We start from the raw sequence: 20,788 nt of genomic DNA on the forward strand, positions 1-20,788 counted from the left end.
AGGATCGGATACGGATGGCAGTGGGTGTCAGCGGAGGTGTCTCCGCTGACATCTGCTGCCCCATAGAGCTGCATGGAGGACCCGATCAGATCCGCCTAAAAAACTGACAGGCGGATCTGATCGGATCGCCAGTGTGAAAGAGCCCTTAGGCGTAAAAGCTTTTTATTTGGGAAACTGTTAAAGTGCAATCGACTTTCCAGTTGCTCTGCCAATTACATGGAATGGCAGGAAGGAGTGGATATAGAAATATTATAACCTTTAAATATAATTTGTTAATAAAATAAGGCACATCAGACAAATGGTTTGGATGAATAAAGGCCGCGGCCATTTATTAACTGGTTTAACAAAACAATAATAAAATTACCAAATATAAATAACATCACAACCACAACCCAGTCATAAACAACTCGGGTTGTACCATAAATATATCCAGATAAACATTCCATCCTTTAAACAAACAAATTGTCCCCCTCTGCAAAGCAGAGGTGACCCAACCAGTTAATATTGTAGCCACGACAATCCAAGGGGAGGGAGGGGAACGCTGGGATGAGGTAATCCTGAGAGATTGAGCTCCCTATTCACGAAACCCTGCTTAAATAGCCCCAAAATCAAGTACTGGTGGGCTCCTAGGGCGGGAAGGAAAGGAGGGAAGGTACCCCATTCGTCACTAATTTTAGAGGAGACTGGAAACTGCCTAGCTACCTAGCCTAAGCTCCCCAGATACAGGGAAAGAGCGGGATATTGGAGCGGGAAGGGGGCTAAGGAGTCAAAAGGTCACTGCCTCAAATTAAACCAGATATGATAATATGGCTGACATTAAACCTAGCAGATTCTTGTTCCCTTCCGCCATCCCATTGGAAAGTGGGGGGCTATAAGAGCCCCCCTTTCACATATTCTTTATTGTATGTGTATCCTTGGCAGTTCCAGCAGTACCTCAAAAAATAAACAGTTTAACATACATGACTTTATTGAAGTGATTACCTTTTGTCGCCCAGTAATAGGGTATATCAGTCTTTCTCCACGATTTAGTGAAAAGCAGTAACGCTTTCCTGAATAACCACTTTAGACCAGTTAGATTTTTTTTTCCTTCCTTAGTAACATTTTGCGTTTCCACATACTTGCAATAGTTTAATCAGATGTAACTTTCTTTTCTCCTGCCTGAGTAATTGGAAAGAAAGTCTCCAAATTCTGGCTTAATGCAAAAAAAAAAAATATTCCTATTATATCATTTAACCTTTAAATTCCTATTATGGAAACTTGGTGCAGGTAGTCCATAGCTGAATTTTAGATCTGCTTCAATTTTTTAGCTTCCACATACACTGTACCCCTGGTTTCTTTGCAGAGTAGATTTTGTATCATAGCACAGTTCTCGATGCGCCTTTTACATTGAATGCTTTATACTTTTTGCAGTGGTTCTCTTTACCTCGATGGCGCTGGGAGCTTGGTTATTTGTATACATCCATCAGAATAAAACAGTCTCACATTGAAGTGACATTTTTCACATTTACCCAATCACACCTTTATCAAAAGCATGGCTTCTGTAAAACAGTTTGGACTTTCAACCTGCGGTTTCAATTTAGTGCTGCATGGATGAATGAGATTTAAAAGCACCTTGGCAGTTCCTCAAATGATACCAACTAATGTAGATATGTTGGTAGAGGTGCCTGATATTTTCTTTATAAACACAGTTAACACGAAGCTAAAGCCAAGTGTGATAACCTATGGATGTGTTTTCCAGATTTATTATATTGTGTACCCATTATACCATTATTAGTTTGCGAGGTAGCCTCCAATTCTTGTTTATTTAAAGTAGCTTAAAATGTCTGTACACGGACTCCCTTAGCACCTGTTAACCCCAGCAGATGCATTAGAACACAGCCACTGGTGTGCAGTGTGATTTCAGTGATGTCGATGTGTCGATCCTGGTTCAGTTTACTTTTTTTATGTGAACCTTATTGAAATCTCACATAGTGACATGGCTGCAGTGTGATTCAGCATGGTGGATTGCATCACACTGAAAAAAACTACTGCATACCATATTATTTTTCCGCATACACCACGGCAGCACTTTTAAATTTGCTGCACTGGGCTAGGCCCTTAGGGCCCATTTATACCACAATACCCACATTTTTCTGGTGGTAATGCAAGGATGTTTACATGTATTTTTCAAACGCATTGCATCATGTCGCAGTTTTTGCTTGTGCTACAATTTGTTTCCTTTTTTAAACTTTTCATAAAGTCTAAGGTCACGGTGCATTACATTTATGTGTGTTGAGCAAAACTGCAGCTTAACCACTTTACCACTGAATACTTGAATAGTACTGCGGCAAAGTGGCACGATCCCGTCTGACGACGTAGACCTACGTCGCCAGATTCCTCCCCTGTAGGCGGCGCTCGCGCGCCGCCGGAGGCGCGCTCCCGCTGTTTTCATTCACAGCGGGAGTCGGGCCAGGGGAGGAGCAGCGGCGATCGCCGCTGCTCTGCCCCGATCGTCGGGGATCTAGTGTGGAGATCCGCCCGCCTGTGTAAACACAAGCGGGCGGATCTCCTCAGGGACAGGGAGTGACAGATCGGAGTGTTCAGCATAGCTGGACATCCGATCTGTCCCTGTCTCACAAAGTCACCTCCCCCCCCACACGTCAGTAAGCACCAGGCATACATTAACCCCTCCCTCTCCAATAAAATTAACCCCTTCCCTGCCAGTGTCATTTTTACAGTAACAGTGCATATATATAGCACTGATTACTGCAGTAATGTCACTGGTAACCCCAAAAGTTTCAAAAATGTCAGTCAAGGGTCCGATCTGTCCGCCGCAGTCCCGCAAAAAAAAATCGCAGATCGCCGCCATTACTCGTTAAAAAAAAAACACCAAAAATTACATAAATCTTTCCCTTTGTTAGTAAACGCAATAACTTTTGCGCAAACCAATCAAAATACGCTTATTGCGATTTTTTTTACCAAACATGGGTAGCAGAAAACAAATTGGCCAAAAATTAAAAAAAAATTGGTTTTTACATCTTTTTTGGGGGGAATTTCATATAAAAAAATGTTAAAAATATTGTTATTTTTTCAAAATAAACGCTCTTTTTTTGTTTATAGCGCAAAAAGTAAAAATCGCACAGGTGATCAAATACCACCAAAAGAAAGCTCTGTTTGTGGGAAAAAAAGGACGTCAATTTCGTTTGGGTACAGCGTCGCAGGACCGCGCAATTGTCAGTTAAAGTCGCACAGCGCCAAATCGCAAAAAGTGGCCCAGACATAAGACAGCAAAATGCTCTAGTGGTAAAGTGGTTAAAGAAACATTTTTGCCTGTTTCACACAGGCTTCAGCTTGTATAAGAGAAGTGTGAATAGCAAGCTTTTACAATGCATTTGCAGAGCTTTGAGAAAGCTTTTTTGAAGCTTTTAAAGTAGCATTCAGCTCATTCGTAAACGTTGAACACAGATCCTAGTGGGGGGTGCTTATTACCACCTTAATTTGCATCAATGGCTGTAATTGTTGCCAATTGCATCTTCATTCATTTTTGGATATTTTTTTTTTTCCATCTTCTACCTTTTGTTGAGGGTAAAAGCTGCCATGGCGAGGTGTGTAATTTCCCTTTTCCCATTGGCTCCTGTTATATCAGTGTCGAAAATCCCAGATGTCAATAGGCACCCCCCCCCCTACCCCCCATACACACACATTTACCGTGATTCTTTCCCACATCACATGTGCGAGATCGGCAGGTGCATGCTGGGTAGCCAGCTGCACTTAATCCCGGAAGATAGTCCCAGCGGGCTTCAGATGCCCACAATTAGGATGGCTGCTTGCTGGATCAGGAGTTCCAAGTAAGTCCTAAGACGTGTTCAAAGACCGGAAACTATACTATACAGCACATGCCGATTTTAAATGTATATACGGTGACTGTCACGGGTGTTATTTAAAAAAAAAAAAGGCTGAAACTCCACTTTAAACAAGTTGCTAGCAGGCTTCAGCACTTCTAAAAGCTTGTTTAGAGCCTGCTAGCAGCTTGTTTAAAATGACAATCAGCACTCCTTTTAGGATCTGTGTTCAACGCTTAGGCTGCATTCACACTTGAGCGTAGCATTTTTTACCATGATTTTACCGCGATTTTCAGGCGTTTTTTCAGCCGTTTTAGGAGGCAGGCATTGACATCTATCAAAAACGCTGGTAATCAGCCCAAAAAGAAGCTCATGTGTTTTTTTCAGCTACAGGCGTTTTGCTTCAGGCATTAAAACGCTCAGATGTGAACAGGGGCCATTTAAATGAATGAGGTTTTACTTGTTGGGCGTTTTGGAACGTTTTTTTTTGAGGATTTTTGGAGCTGAAAAATGCTCAAAAACGCCCAGGTGTGAATGGAGCCCTACAAAGTGGGCTGAAAGCTCTACAAATGCTTTGTCAAAACTTCCAGTTCACGCTGCTCTTATACAAGCTGAAGACCGTGTGAAACAGGTCTACAGTGTAATGCAAAACAGTGGTATCAACTAGGGAATGGGTTAAAATGCATTCAAACACATCGGCTGTGAATGGGCCCCTGGCAGACTGGCGGAGTCTGCCAGGGGATCCTCCTGCTCAGCATGGGAACTCTCCACTGAACCCCTGCTGAGCAGGCGGATGAGTGGTCCGTGTCCGCTCCACTGATACAGAGCAGGCATGGACACAGGTTACTGTCAGATGCAAATGGACCGCCTGTCCATTAAAGCTAAACTCCAGGCAAACAGCCTAATAGACAATTGAATACATATATGTACATTTTAAGCGCCAAAGGATTTGTAGTTCTTTTCAGCCAGTCTTGTGATTAGGAAAGCACACTAGACATTATAGTCAGGTCCATGAGAACTACATTGTAGTTAAAGGGCCAATCCACCCAAAAGTTATACCCTTTGGTGGATCAAATCCACTACTGGCTTCTTATATTTTAAGAAGAGGGATCTTCTCACCATAATTCCTGACTCTTTTTATGTTCACACGCTGTTGCATTTTTAATGATAGTGATAGATAATGATAGTAAAGTAACAAAAAGTCCAACAGTATGAAATCGGGAATCCAAATACAGAAATCTTGTCAAAAGAGTGCCTGTGAGGTATAAGAAACTGTCAGGTCAAAAATTAGAATATTGGTTTGAGGAGGACTAACCATTAAGCAATAGAGTCTGGGCAAGAGCTTGCCCTGTTCTGTGATTGGACAGTGAAGGAAAAGCAGAACAAAATTAGGCAGGGAGCTAATTGATTTGTGATCAGAACTGGATATAAACCCAGGCTATTGGCTCCCTTTGACAACTTTCTAGTTCCTTTTAAGGAAAACAGGATCCCTATGCCTGCGTCTTATGGCAAAACCCAACTGGGATCCCGATTTTACCACTGCAGGTAGTTATGCAATGGTTATCTCAACCCCCTGTAATGTAAGTGGCAAATAAGAAACTATTATACCTTATTAGATAATTTTCACATAGGAATGTTTAGGACTTTTAGTTAGGGTACTAACATTACGGGACATGAAGCAGATTTTCCATTATTCTTTTTTTTTTATTCATGTTGTCAACTCTGTGCTCTCCCTTCTTGTAAGCATGTATACAGTATTAGAGTGATAACACTGTGCAAAGCCATAGAGGCCTAAATTAGTGGAGATTGCTGCCCTCCCACTCTGTCAGAGTGCTACTGTGCATAGGATTACAGGAGGCAGGTCTGAAGACAAATTCAGGTATTCATGCTAACAGTGTGTAAAAATACATTTCTCTTTCGTTTTGATGGACACAGCTCCTAATCTTCTTAACCATTGGGTTATACTGTTCCCTATAGAAGTAAGACACTAGGCAGAAAAAAAGCCTAAGCCTATAGGCAGTCCCAGGAGGTATACTCTCTCTCTCTGCTATAGGTACTCAGTTTTTTCTGCCTAGTCAGGAGTAAGGACCTAGTTCCCTGCTGGGATCTCTGGTCCTGGCATTTTTTTCTTTTTAGATAGAATTTTTTTTTTCTCCTAGATTTTTTTCCTATGAGATCTACAATCAACTGCTGGACTGGGTGATTGGCTGGATAATCTAGATCCAGTGGTCACCCCAGTCTGGCCAGCAAGCGAACACAGACCTCAGCGCCGAGATAGGTCGGCCGCGACATAGCCCAACTGGACGAGGGCTGGCCTGCGAGTTAAACGTCTCCCGAGGTCGCATACGACCGGAACTGGTCTCGGCCTGAGTCGCAGCGTTCCTCCTGGCTGACAGCCCCCCTTATTTTCGATGGAGAGGAGGTTCTGTCTGGAGCAGTGCCCGCCTGGTTCCTGCTATGGTAAGTGACTGTCCCCCCTCTCCCTGGAGGGTTTTGGGGTGGACGTGGGCCCCTCCATGGGACGATCGGCCCCCTGTGTTCCCCTCCTTTACGTTAGGCACCCCCCTCATCAGTCTGGTAGTCCCTGTGGGCCATCTCTCCCCCATCCCCCCTCTCTCCCCCCTCCTTCACTGACGCTGGGGCTTTGGGGTGGCCTGGTTCACAGCCTAGGGTGGGGGCAGGGTGCTGTGCTGGTGATGGGAGTGGGGGTGCTCTGGGGGGGAGGGCTGTACCTGATGGGGGCTCCTGCCAGGGCCCCCCCTCTTCCTGCCTGAGCCATTTTCGGGGGCCTAGGGATCCCTCCTGTGTCCCTGGGAGCCCTGTGTTGCCGTGCGGGCCATTTTCTTGTAGCCTGTATGCTTAATGCACAGTGGGCATGTTTGTGTAGTCCGGTGGCCATTTTCCAGTGATTTAGCATTAAAAATAGTGGCAGCCATGACAGTGGAGCCCTCTGGGTGGCGATTTAGATGGTGGGAGCCCTTCCTCATCTGATGGTGCTGACTCCTGGATCTTTTCGTTTCCTGTTTGCCGTTCGTGCAGCGCAGAATCTCCTGGCAGCTACGGTGCCTGTTTTTTGCGGTGTGGTGAGCCTGGTGGGTCCTCACCCTCTCTCCTGAGGATCGATTGGTTGTCTACGGCTGGCAACCGGGTGGGCTGCCAGAGCAGTGGGGGTTGTCCCTTAGCAGTGTTTTGCACTTTTTTGAGGGGTCCCCCTGGTGACTCATGAAGCCTTTGGAGCACATCTCCCCACCTGATCCCCTCTCTCAGGCTGCAGGGCCCTCCGGGTCCCATCCATCGATGCACTGACATCGGTCCTGGAGTCTTTGGTGCCCCAGGTGGAGGTGGCTTTTGGGCGACGGGCTGGCAAAAAGTGGCCCCCCCCGCCTTCCCTTGCCTCATCTGTTTCATCAGATCCTAAATCTGATTCAGACCGTGCGGACATGGGCCACCTTGCTGGGTCTGCGACCACGTGCCCTGAATCCTCAGATAGTGAGGAGTATTCCTCCACTTCTGCAACGGCGTACGAAAAGGCGCTGCTGGGCGCACTGATTGTAGCTGTGCGTGAGACCTTAAAGATGGAGGACGCACACAAAGCTGCGGCGAAGGCGCAGGTTCCCTTTGGCATTCACAAGCTATCCAGAACGGAAAAGGTTTTTCTTTTCCCCTCCTATTTTAAAATAATTGTCACAAAATAGTGGGGATTTTGGCTCAAATGCTGGTGTGCGGACCAGACTTCTAAAAAGACCTGGACTGATCTTTCCTTTCAAGGAGATCGCCTGTTTGGTGCTACTCTGGATGACATTGTTAAAGGTCTCACAGGGGGGAAGAGTACCTTTCTTCCGCAGGCTACTAAGGGCAAGGACCCTCGTTGTAGACGTAGGCCCTCCTTCTCGGCTTAAAATAAGTTTTTTCTTCCCTCAGTGTCTACTGACAAGGGATCAGAGCCCTTCGGGGCCTCCTCTGGAGGATCCAAGCAAACCTGGTCTGGCAAGTCAAGAGTGGGCTTCTCCAGACCCGAGGACAAGGCCCCTTTAGCATTAAGGTGCGCCCTCATCCGTATCTGGGGTGGGGGGATGTCTTTGTTGTTTCCCAGACCCGTGGACTCCCCTGGTTTAAGTCAGGTGGGTCCACAAGGTCATTTGGTCCAGCTTCAAGATCGAGTTTCATTCTTACCCTCCAGTAAGGTTCATCCTTCCAACTTGCTACTGTCCCCGGTCCGCTTACAGGCTCTTTTTGGGGCAAGACCTTTTACTTTAAAAGATGATGGTCCCGGTTCCAATTTTGGAACGTTTTCACAGGTTTTTACTCAAACCTGTTTACAGTCCCCAGGAAGGAGGGCAAGGTACGTCCAATTTTGGACCTCAAGGTGCTGAACTGCTTTGTGCGGGTGCAGAAGTTCAGAATGGAGTCCGTTCACACAATGGTGGCTTCCCTGCATCAGGGGGATTTTTCTTGCCTCCATTGACATCAAGGACGCTTACCTTCACATTCCAATATGTGTCGGTCTCCAGCGCTTCCTCTGCTTTGCCGTGGGAGAGGAGCATTATTATGGTCTCGCTTCTCCTCTCCTCCTTGGGTCTTCATGAAAGAATTGGCCCCGGTGCTAGCATTGTTATGCCAGTGGGGGACCGCGGTATTGGGCTACTTTGGATGACCTCCTTCCGTGAGCGGAATCTCCTACTGCTCTTGTGGAAAACCTGGAGATCACCATATGAGCTTGAGGCTGTTTGGCTGGATTCTGAATTTTCAGAAGTCTGCTCTGGTTCCGTCCACAAGGCTGGACTATCTGGGTCTTAGCCAGATGCTCCTTCCCTTGGAAAAACTCCAGAAACTGCAGGCTGTAATTCATTTCCTGCTGTCCAGCAAATGGTAATCCTTCCCGACTTGCGTGCGGGTGCTGGGCCTGATGGTGTCTACCTTCTAGGCAGTTCCGCTTGCACAGTTCCATGCGAGGTCCCTGCAAGGGAGATTCTGACCAAATGGGACAAGAATCCGCAAGTCTCTGGACAATCAGATCTGGCTGAGCCAGGGAAAGAAAGAGTCCCTAATATGGTGGCTTTGTTCTTCGGTGCTTCGGCTGGGCAAATCCTTCCTCCCCTTGTATTGGACAGTGGTCACCACAGATGCCAGCCTGTCTGGCAAAATTTCTGCTCAGGGGGTCTGGACAATGGAAGAGTCCAGACAATTGATCAATGTCTTGGTACTTCTCAGAGCTAAAAGATTGTGCCTGGAACATTGGACGGATCGTCTTCAGGGATGTCCAGTGCGCATTCAATCAGACAATACCACGACCGTGGCTTATGTCAATCACCAGGGGGGCACAAGAAGTGTCCTGGCTGCTCTGGAGGTAGCCAGCATTCTGTGGGCAGGATGGTTTATTCCAGGCCTCTCCGCCGTTCCCATTCCCAAGGTGTAAAAAACTGACAGGCGGATTACCTCAGTCGGCAGGCGTTGGACCAAGGGGAGAGTGGTCCCCTTATCCGGAAGTGTTTCATTAATTGTGTCTCCAGTGGGGCATCCCCGAGGTGGATCTGTTGGCATCCTGGCTCAACAGAAAGGTGCAGAGGTTTGTGGCTCAGTCACGGGATCCTCTGGTCGATGCCACGGATGTGCTGGTGGCCTTGTGGGGTCAGTATCGTCAGATTTACATCTGATTTACGCCTTCCCTCCTCTTAAGCTTCTGCAAAGACTTCTACGCAGGATCGAGGCAGAACGGGTTCCGGTCATCTTAGTGGCCCTGGACTGGCCTTGCCAGGCTTGGTACCCCGATCTGGTGTGGCTGGTCTCCAACATTCCTTGGAAGCTTCCTCTCAGGGAGGATCTGCTGTCCCAAGGACCAACCTTCCATCCTGCTTTACAGTCGCTGGCTTTGATGGCTTGGCTGTTGAACGTTAGGTGCTGATGGATTGAGGTTTGTCTGAGACGATGATTTCAACGCTCTTAAAAGCTACAAAATCTACTTTGAGGAAGATCTACCATCGTGCGTGGAAGACATACATTGCGTGGGGTGAGTCTCTTAGGGTTCATCCTCGCTCTTTTTTCGGTGGCTCAGATCTTGACCTTCCTTCAACGTGGGGTTGAGCAGAAACTGGCCTTGAGTACTATCAAGGGTCAGGGGTCGGCCTTAGCTGTCTTCTTGCAATGGCCCTTGGCCACATACTCCTTGGTGCATACTTTTCTTCAGGGAGTTAGGCACTTGACCCCTCCAGTGCGGTCTCTGTTGCCACCTTGGGACCTCAGTTTGGTGCTCTCAGTCCTCCAGAAGCCTCCTTTTGATAATCTTCATGAGATTCCCCTGCTTACACTGTCCCAGAAGTTGGCCTTTTCGGTGGCTTTCACCTCTGCGCACAGGGTGACAGAATCAGCGGCGTTACCCTGTCGTTCACCTTACTTGGTGGTTTACAGTGATAAGGTGGTTCTTCGCCCCTGTCCGTTGTTCCTTCCTCAGGTTGCCTCTGATTTTCATTTGAATGAAGACATTGAGTTGCCTTTCCTGTGTCCCAGGCCAATACATCTGAAGGAAATTGCTTTACATGCCTTGATATGGTCTGGGCAATTAGGGTGTACCTGGCAGCTACGGAGTCTTTTAGGAAATCAGACTCACTATTTGTGCTTATGGATGGGCCTCGGAAAGGGTTGTCCGCTTCCTCTGCGACCATTTCCAGATGGATCAGACAGAGGGTGATTCAGGCCTATTCCATCAAGAGTCAGGTTCCTCCTTTCCTTGTCAAGGCGCATTCTACTTGGGCGCTCAGTGCCTCCTAGGCCTTTCGTCATCGGGCATCAGTGACGCAGAGTTGCAAGGCGGCCATCTGGTCGCCAGTGCACACTTTCACAAAGTTATATAAAGTGAATGTGTTGGCATCTGCGGATGCTTCCTTTGGCCACAAGATTTTGCAGGCTGCTGTTTAGAGGACCTGGTCCTCTTTGAGGGTGTATTGTTTTTTTTTCAGGTGAGCTCCAGTTGTTTTGGTTGAGCTCCTGTTTACCTGGTTGGCTAGAGTTAGTCATGGGAATTTAGTTTTCGCTGTTCCCACTCTTCCCATGTTTAACACTGCTTTGGGACGTCCCAATAGTTAAGAATATCAGGAGCTGTGTCCGTTAATGAACGAAAGAGAAAATTAGATTTTTGACTTACTTTAAAATCCATTTTTATGATGTTCATTGGCGGACACAGCACCCACCCTATTGTGGAGTTGTAATTCTACTGACACTGTTTGTAACAAAACTGAGTACATATGGCAGAGAGAGGGAGTATATCCCCTGGGCCTGCTCATGGACATAGCCAGACTTTTTTTCTGTCTAGTGTCCTACTCCTCTAGGGGGCAGTATAACCTAATGGTCAAGAAGATTAGGAGCTGTGTCGGTCAATGAACATCAGAGAATTTAATTTTACGGTTAGGCAAAAATCCCATTTTTAAGTTTTTATAATGAATATATAATAGTTTCTTTCTTCGTATCAGTGGATTTGCCTCCTGAATCTGCCACAAATACCAATATGAATATTTGCACTAGTGTTTATATAGCTGTAAGCTAATAGTAATCATATTTCAGTAACCTAATAAATGTAAACCTTCATTTTTTTTTGGTTACAGTAAGATTCTGCATTTTGTTGCTCATTCAGCTGCTTTAAAACAATAGCAGATATAAATCTATGTAACACTGTCCCCGTAGGCCTTGCTGTATGATGACTTCTTGGGCCTCCTCTGATTACCAGCATAAAGTTGCTTAGGGTGCCATTCACATATTCATCCTTACTCCCAATGGCTTGTTGCTTAATAAACAGTCCAGGGGTATTGGTTTTTAGTATTTATTGTGGAACTTGGATGGGAGAAGAGTATAGTAGGATACTCTGACTGGAACTATATACATTGGATAAGGACAACTCTCACTTGGCCTCATCCAGGTTGCTTGAGGACGTAGTTTCACTGCTAAAACCATGCTGCCATATGTATGGAAAGGGTTAAGTCTCCTTGCTCTTTCTCTAGCAATAGACTCGATGATCTACATTCTCTTCAGGATACTCACTGGCATCCACTTTACTGACACCCATCCACTGACTCTTCTAGCTGCAGGGTTGGCCCTCCTCAGGTACTGCAGAATCAGATCCTTCAGTGTCTTTCCTTCTAGTCAGCTTTACAGGACTTCTGGGTTCAGTTCCTCTCTAGCTCTTTAGGCCCTTCTGGGCTCCTGGCATTTATACAGTATCCCAGCATGCACCGAGGGTGGTAGGCAGAGAACAATATAGATTTACCTGCAATCCCTCTGGTAAGCAGAAATGATTCAAAACTAGAGCAGTCCCTGCTCTCTGGTAGGCAGAAAACAATATAGATTTACCTGCAATGCTTGCGGTAAGCAGAAAGGATTCAAAACTATACTCTCTCTCTTTAGCACCTACCTAGGATGGTGCTACATGTATAAAATGTAAAAATGATTTACAATTTCCTATATAGTGTGACTAGTGCACAACGCCCTGATTAAACAAGAAATACTTGTATTAATTGATTATAACGTTTTTTTTTATGCAGGACTAAACTCTGAATGCTTAGATCAAAGATGTGTATTTTTAAAAACACATGAAAACCACTTTGGTTACAGGAAGTACACATGAAGACATGGGAAAGTTAATGTAATTCCTTTGAAGCAGTCCAGTAACTTCATGGTTCATATCTGTCCTCAGTGGGCAATAAGACCCTATGTAAACCATTACATATAGGCCATGCCATAAAAGATAATAAGCCATTCCTCCCTCCTTAAGCCTCGTACACACAATAAGAATATCGGACAAATGATTTTCCTTTTCTTTTTTTTTTTTTGCATGCTATTCTCATATTACAAACTAATGGATTACTAAAGCTATGAAAATTCTCCTACGATAGAATACAATTTCGAAAGTGATGTAATGTGTTGTAATGTATGGTAATGTATTCTTTCATTTTTGAGCATGCGTGGTCTTGGTCTTCTGATTTGTTTTCAGATGAATACTGTACTGATTAAAGAAAAATCGTTCATTGTTTTATCATACGAGCAAAATTTTGGTGTCCCTTCTGAATAATTTTGCATGAAGTGTCGTGATCGGCTCTCAAAAGCAGTGTACTAATGATCAGATTATCATACGATTGCTTCAAAAGCGGTAATTTTGGCCCCATTTTCTCATCGTGTGTACTAGGCTTTACTGTTGTAGAATTGAAGGAGAAAGCTGACTTGTACTTTGGGCAACAACACAATTTTCAATCATTCACTTCAATAAACAAGGGACGCTGATCAAGGCAGTTGGTGTGCAGTACCAGTCTGAACTCAGGCTACTTTACACTACTGCATTTGTGTTTTTGGTGCCATTTATTACTGAACAGCATTGTCTTTTGGCTTTCATGTAACTGAATGAAATGCATATCTCTCACTACTGTTAAGACTCTTTACAAACTGTAACTGACAAATATCCCTCAATGTTTTTTGTAGTCGATTCAAGTGTGGAAACACTTCCGGTATTTATGGCAAGTCACAGCGCAACGGACATAGTGAACAGAAACAGCCCAGTTAGCCCTCCGAATACCTTGAACTTGCGCTCTTCTCACAATGAACTACTGAATGCAGATGTAAAACACACCGAAACAAAGAGTGACACTCCTCCAAAATGCCGAAAAAAATATGCACTGACTAATATTCAGACAGCCATGGGTCTATCTGACCCTGCAGCCCAGCCCCTTTTGTCTAACAGCTCTTCAAACATCAAACTGGTGAAGAATGGGGAAAACCAGCTAAGAAAGGCTGCTGAACAAGTACATGATCCCAATAAGAATGTAAGTTTAGAGGATGGTGTAAACAGGATTTCAGAAAAGCTTGAAGGTAAAGATGAAGATCCTAATGACCCTGAAAGCTCTGAAATCCTCCCATTGCTTCCCAGAAGGACCAAGAGCTTTCTTAACTACTATTCTGATCTGGGGACATCCAGAGACATTGAGCAGAGTCTAACTAATGGCCATGCAGTAAAAGAAGAGGACAATTCCACATGGATCACTAGCCAAGGTCCTGACATTATTAGCAATGGAGATGTGCTACTGCCAAAAGAGAACAAGACTCCAAGTCCTGAGGACAGCCTGGTGCCAACAGTATCATCCAGCCCAGAAACTAAAAAGGATCACCCAAAGACTGGAGCAAAGACAGACTGTGCCCTGCATCGTATACAGAACCTAGCTCCCAGTGATGAGGATTCCAGCTGGACTACATTATCCCAAGACAGCGGTTCACCAGTAACCCCTGATGAGACAGGTAAGCCTGAAATTTGTTTTGGTTAATTTAGTAAGCTCTATAGAACATTGAGTCAATGGGGGAGATTTACTAAAACTGGAGCAAACAGAATATAATGCACTTGTGTACAGTAACCAATCAGCTTCTAGGTTTTATTTTCAAAGCTTAATTAAACAAATTGAAGTTAGTCATTGATTGGTTAATATGCACAGCTGAACTAGATTCTATGTGCTCCAGCCTTAGTAAATTTTTCCCAATATGTCTACACCGAAAAGTTTTTTTGTGTTTCTGAAAGGCAGTGCTGTATATTTATTTAAGTGGATATTTGCACATTTTTTTTCTTTTACTTAAGTTTATTAAAGTTTTAACAAAAGAAGCAGTACACAGGCAGTGCAAATGCAGAACATTTTCCAAAAAATAATGTACAAAATTTCCACTTGCACTTTTTTATTCTAACGTAAGACTAGCATGTTCTTATCAATTAAAGCTGCCACATTAGGTAGATTGAGACATTTACTTAAAGTATTACTAAACCCACAACAGTAAAATCCGTCTGTATATGCAGTAAAGCATTCTTGTGCTCACCGTGGAACTTAAAGCGGAGTTCCACCCAAAAGTGGAACTTCCGCTTTAGGGAGTCCTGACCCCCCGACATGCCACATTTGGCATGTCATTTTTTGGGGGGGGGGGAGCGGGTACCTAGTTTTGACAGGTACCCGCTCCTACTTCCGCTCGGAGCGCCGCGGCGCCCTGAGCGGAAGTTCTCCTCTCCCCCTCCCTCCCTGCAATCTTCTGGGACACGTCAGAGGTCCCAGAAGATTGCCGGCCAATCACGGCGCGCAGCGTGACTCGCGCATGCGCAGTGGGTACCCGGCTGTGAAGCCGCAAACTGTAACAGCCGGGTGCCCACAGCAGTGATGCCGGCGCCGAGGGAGAGGATCGAGGCTTCCGGCGGCCGCATCGCTGGACCGTTGGACAGGTGAGTAAATGGCTGGAACTCCGCTTTAAGGGGTAATCCCCTGTATTGAGTAAAAAGGCTGATCCTGTCTTCTCTGATCCTCCCCTTTTTCTTTTTTTTCTTGGGAAAGTGCATGTGATCAGCAAAGGGTCAATTAGCACTGTCCAGACAGAGGGTCAGGGGTCCTGCAGCCGTATAAGACAGTCAAAGCAAATTGAAAACTTATCCTACAAGCTTTACCAGACACTGATAGAAGTCATAAGGCTGAGAAAAGGTATTTAGCAGTTTATATTTACTAAAACCTTTGCATTTCCATGTTCTGTGTACTGTGGATGACCAGATACAGTGAATGCAGGGTCCTGGGTTTAGTAACACTTTAACTAAAACTGGGATGTTCTAGTTATTTCTGCTTCATTTAGAAGGAAATGATTATATAAAAGCAATATACATGTGTTACTGCTTCACTGCTTGACCGCATCTTCCATCCCGGGTATTGTTTTCTTTCCTTCTATTTCTGAGAAAGCTTCCGTTAATGCAATTATTGCCTTGTAACTGTTGTGACATTGTGCTGTCTTCCCCTTCTAATGGCTCGTTCGGGATCATTGTTGCTGCAGCTACAAACCTTGTATTATTTTTTTTTAATAATAATTTTTTTTTTTTTTTTTACACATAAACCAGATTGTAATAAACTGGTAATTTCTGTGACAAATGTGCCTCAAAGTTTTTCAGTATACTATGCATTTGATCAACATCTGAGATAAATGCTGTTGGTGTTGGATATGCTATGTTTGTCAGTGAAAGATATATAAAAAATTAGTACCAGCAAAAAAAGAAATAAAAATTCTGCCCTACATGTTCTGACCTTACCCTAACCCACACCAAACCAGCCTTTCTTAACCAGGTGTTGCCCGCTGTGCAACCCTGAGGTGCCCTCTGGGTTTTTGAGGTGTGCCATAGCAAAATGCATAAAAATTGTCCAAACATTATCAAAAAAGCAGCAGGGAGAATCAAGCCTGCCTTTTTTGGTACACAAAGCCAATGTTTTTTATCATGCAGCATAACAATCTTGGACACTGTGTGAGCCAACCACCGGCGTCATCGTTTGATAAGGCCAAATCGGGTGCCTGTACAGTGTCCATGTTTTACATTTTAGAATGGGGTGCCTCAAGATTGTGCATAATTTTAAAGTGTGCCTTGAATGAAAAAAGGTTGAGAAACACTGCACTAAACCTTTTGTCAACGATGTCAACTTAAAGTCCCCCCTCCAAAAATTAAAAGTCAGCAGCTACACATACTGTAGCTGCTGACTTTTAATATTAGGACACTTACCTGTCCCATAATCCAGCAATGTCGGCACCGCAGCTGATGTTTCCTTCGGCTGTCGAGTGCTGCCACCGCCATTGCTGGTAAGGAAACCCGGCAGTGAAGTCGCAAGGGTCCCAACTGCACATGCGCGAAGTGGGCTGCGCTCGGTAACTGGCCTGGAGGGTGGAGGAGGGAGGAGGAGGGGGTCAAAACTCTGACTTACCTCGCCGGGGAAAGGTCCGACGGAAGTGGGGACAGAACAGTGGCGGCTGTTGCATTGGGGGCACAGGGGCGCCGTCCCCCTATCCATGCGTCTGGCCCCCCAATCTACATGCAGGATGCCGGATGCATGGAGTTCAATGGGGCTTTTTTTTTAATAGATTAGAGCCAAAGGCTCTAATAGGCTAAAAAAAAGGGTGGGCTTGGGGCGCAGAGCACTGCGCTCCCCCCCCCCCCCGAAAGGAGCCAAAGGTGGCACCGGAGGGGGGGGAGGAGGAGACAGATAAGCGGAAGTTCCAATTTTGAGTGGAACCCTGCTTTAACATAGCATTTTTGTTGCTGGGAAACCTGAACTGTGGGCTATGAGGGGTCTGTGTTGCAGCAGTTCCAAAAATGTGTAACTCTGAGCAATAGGCTCTCTGCAATGTTGTCAGTTAGCTGCAGAATAGGCAACTTACTTGCTACTTGTTTTTTTTTTTGGCAAGAATGTCACTCTCTAGATGTGCAAAGCTGGTAGAGACTTGCAGCTGTAATTGCAACGAAAGGTGGTACTGCAAAGTATTGACTCCGGGGGGCTAAATACAAATGCACACCACACTTTTTAAATATTTATTTGTAATTAAATTTGAAAACCATTTATCATTTCCTTCCACTTCACAATTATTGCCACTTTGTGTTAGTCTATCACATAAAATCCCAATAAAATACATTTACGTTTTTGGTTGTAACATGACAAAATGTGGAAAATGTCAAGGTGTATATTGAATATATAAAATAAATAACCCTCTGCATGTGCAAGCAGAAAAAAATACAAATTGTTATAGTGAATCATAAAGAATAAAAAAATATCCACTTATAAAATATCCACCAAATACAAGTAAATTCATATGCAATATGACAATAATCTTTTCAATTTATAGCAGTAAATTGAAAATCAAAATTCACATTTTATGTTTTAATAAAGTGTTTATAATTTTACGGAGAGCGCTATGATTTTTTTTTGTTTTCTTTTGAGTCCTACATCCTGCTACTACAGTAGATCTGTGGTGAAAATGGGCTGCATCTTTCTTTGGCATCAGCTTTATCTCTGCTTTAAATGGAACATGTTGTTCGTGACCGTTTGATTCTAAGGTCCATTCAAAAAGTTGAGAGTATGTCCACAAGGGATGGCGCAGGTTTTACTGCATTTGGCATAAGAAAATTTGCACTTCATAGGAGTTTGGGAAGATGTGTATTGCACGGACAAAATAGATAATACTTTTTTGACTTCCACTTTACTACTATTGATTCTCAAGATTATTGTCATTTTGCATATGAATGTATTTGTATTTGGTGGATATTTTATATGTGGTTTTTGTTTTTTTCATTTCATGAATCACTTTAATCATTAATATTTTTTTTCTTTTTCGCTTGCTCATGCAGAGAAATATTTATTATATATAATCACATATAGCGTGAATGGTAGTAGCTATACTAGAACATAGAGACTAATCATGTACACTTTGTTGTATTGCACATAGTGATTTTTCACTTTTAGGCTGGGTTCACACTGATGCAAATTGCCAATTCGCATGACAGGAGAGTGTGACCGGCTCACAATGGAACTGATTCACACAGCTCCGGGGTGGGCGCTGTCCGCAACAGAAAAGGGTCCTGTGCGGCTCCGTTCGGTAAATTGAGGAAAAAGTTAGGACTTTATTCGCACCTGAATCGGTGAACAGGGACCCCCTGCTGTGACCTGCGGCCGCATCAGTGTGAACCCAGCCTTAAAACTTTGCGCAAGATATTTTTCGAAAAATAACAGAAGCTAGCTACAATAATCATATTTGTAGCTGCTACAATTATTTGCTAGTGTGACAATTGCCTAAGAGTGAATATCCTTCACATTGGTGAGATTTCTGCTCGTTTTCAGTTGTCTTTAGTAGGGATCGACCGATTATCGGCAGAGCCGATATATCGAGGGCCGATATGCACTTTTCCTGATATATCGGAATCGGCCCCGGAGGTTACCGATATTGCCGATATTTGGGGAAAGTGCTGTAACGGAGTGATGCCTGTAGGTAGAGGCATCATCCTAGTACCGGCGTCCATAGCCGACGGTCGGCTGTCTTGTAATGACAACCGATGCGGCTGGGAAGCCACTCGGCTGTCATTACAAGGAGCGTCCCCCCTCCCTCCTGCTGCCTTCCGTGGCTCGCCCGGGTCTCCTGTCCCACTGAGAGACCCAGACAACCAGCCTGAACGGCCGCCGAAGACCCGATCAAAGCCACATTCGGCTCTGATCGGTTCTCCATGTAAAAAACCAGAAGTGATGTCATGAGTGACATCACTTCCAGGTACTGTCTGGCCCCCGTTTAAAAAAAAAATGACAGCATTCAAAACAGCCAAACTTGTCGTTTTGAATGCTTTTAAGTGCAGAGGAGGGGTTTGGGGTCCTTTAGACCCCCAGATCTCTCCACAAAAGTACCTGTCAAAAAAAAAAAAATGTACAAAAATATCGGCCAGTATTGGCCGATACCGATATGCATGCATTACACAAAACATACAGTAGTCAGAGTACACATTGATGAAAAAAAAAAGATACCTGAAAACATTTGTAACCATTCCCTGCTCCATCCAAAATGAAAAAATAGATTGTTTAGGGCTTTAGATATACTATATAGAGATGCTGGTTCCTTCCTTTGATCCCTACATTTCTACTATCAGCTCCCAGAAATGTTGAATGCAGAAGAGACTGGTGGAGACTGCATTGCTGGAATGGGGGGGAGTGGGATTGTCGGGACACCAGAGACATCACTATACCTTTCACTCCTCTTCTAATGCAGGGAACTGGCATTTTGAATAATTTGGAGACATGAGAGGAGCTCTTTAGCCCTAAAACCTGATTTCATTCATTTTTAACCACTCTACTACCGCTCACAGTAATACTACTGCGGCAGAGTGGCTCGTTCCCGTCCAGCCACGTAGTATTAACGTGACTGGACTCCTCCCCTTCTGGGCGGCGCTTGCGCGCCGCCGGAGGCTCGCTCCCGCTGTTTTCATTCACAGCGGGAGTCGGGCCAGGGGAGGAGCAGCGGCGATCGCCGCTGCTCTTACCCGATCGTCGGGGATCGAGTCTGGAGATCCGCCCGCTGTGTGTAAACACAGCGGGCGGATCTCCATAGTGACAGGGAGTGACAGATCGGACTGTTCAGCATAGCTGGACATCCGATCTGTCCATGAATCACATAGTCACCTCCCCCCCTACACGTCAGTAAGCACCAGGCATACATTAACCCCTCCCTCTCCAATAAAATTAACCCCTTCCCTGCCAGTGTCATTTTTACAGTAACAGTGCATATATATAGCACTGATTACTGCAGTAATGTCACTGGTACCCCCAAAAGTGTCAAAAATGTCAGTCAGGGGTCCGGTCTGTCCGCCGCAATGTCGCAGTCCCGCAAAAAAAATCGCAGATCGCCGCCATTACGCGTTAAAAAAAAAACACCAAAAATGACAGAAATCTTTCCCTTTGTTAGTAAACGCAATAACTTTTGCGCAAACCAATCAAAATACGCTTATTGCGATTTTTTTTACCAAACATATGTAGCATAAAACAAATTGGCCAAAAACTTTTAAAAAAATTGGTTTTTACATCTTTTTTGGGGGGAATTTCATATAAAAAAAATGTGAAAAATATTGTTATTTTTTCAAAATAAACGCTCTTTTCTTGTTTATAGCGCAAAAAGTAAAAATCGCACAGGTGATCAAATACCACCAAAAGAAAGCTCTGTTTGTGGGAAAAAAAGGACGTAAATTTCGTTTGGGTACGGCGTCGCACGACCGCGCAATTGTCAGTTGAAGTCGCACAGCGCCGAATCGCAAAAAGTGGCCTGGACGGAAGACAGCAAAATCCTCCGGTTGTAAAGTGGTTAATATTCAAAGAAAACTCCCCCATACATCCATGTCTCTCCATTCTTTATTTTGCTGAGAAATTACTTTGAAAAACATCCCCCTAGCTTTTCTGTCCATGACCATCTTGAGCAAGGGCAGATGATTAATGTAGCATTTACTTCCTGGAATCCATCTACCCTTAGCTTAGCCATGCAGGCAGGAGGGTGTGCTTAGCTGAGAAAAACCCTCATCCCTTCCTGAAGACTCCTGGGATGTATGACATAATTTCCCATTTCCCTAGGCAAGAAACTAGGAAGTGACTGACGAAATGTAAAAAAAAAGGTCAAAATAAGTGAATATAATA

General features: G+C 44.6%; 1 protein-coding gene across 3 annotated transcripts in view; it reads left to right on the plus strand.

Annotated features, from left to right (window-relative positions):
* APBB2 (amyloid beta precursor protein binding family B member 2) overlaps positions 1–20,788 on the plus strand; it is a 439,699-nt gene that overhangs the window by 128,467 nt on the left and 290,444 nt on the right. For all 3 annotated transcript variants that reach the window (XM_082256024.1, XM_082256023.1, XM_082256025.1), the window contains one exon: positions 13,281–14,090. In XM_082256024.1, coding sequence (XP_082112150.1) covers positions 13,281–14,090 — 810 coding nt within the window. The remainder of the gene's footprint in view (positions 1–13,280; positions 14,091–20,788) is intronic.

The sequence above is a fragment of the Pelophylax lessonae genome (assembly GCF_965119305.1).
Source record: "Pelophylax lessonae genome assembly, chromosome: 1".
NCBI lineage: Eukaryota > Metazoa > Chordata > Amphibia > Anura > Ranidae > Pelophylax > Pelophylax lessonae.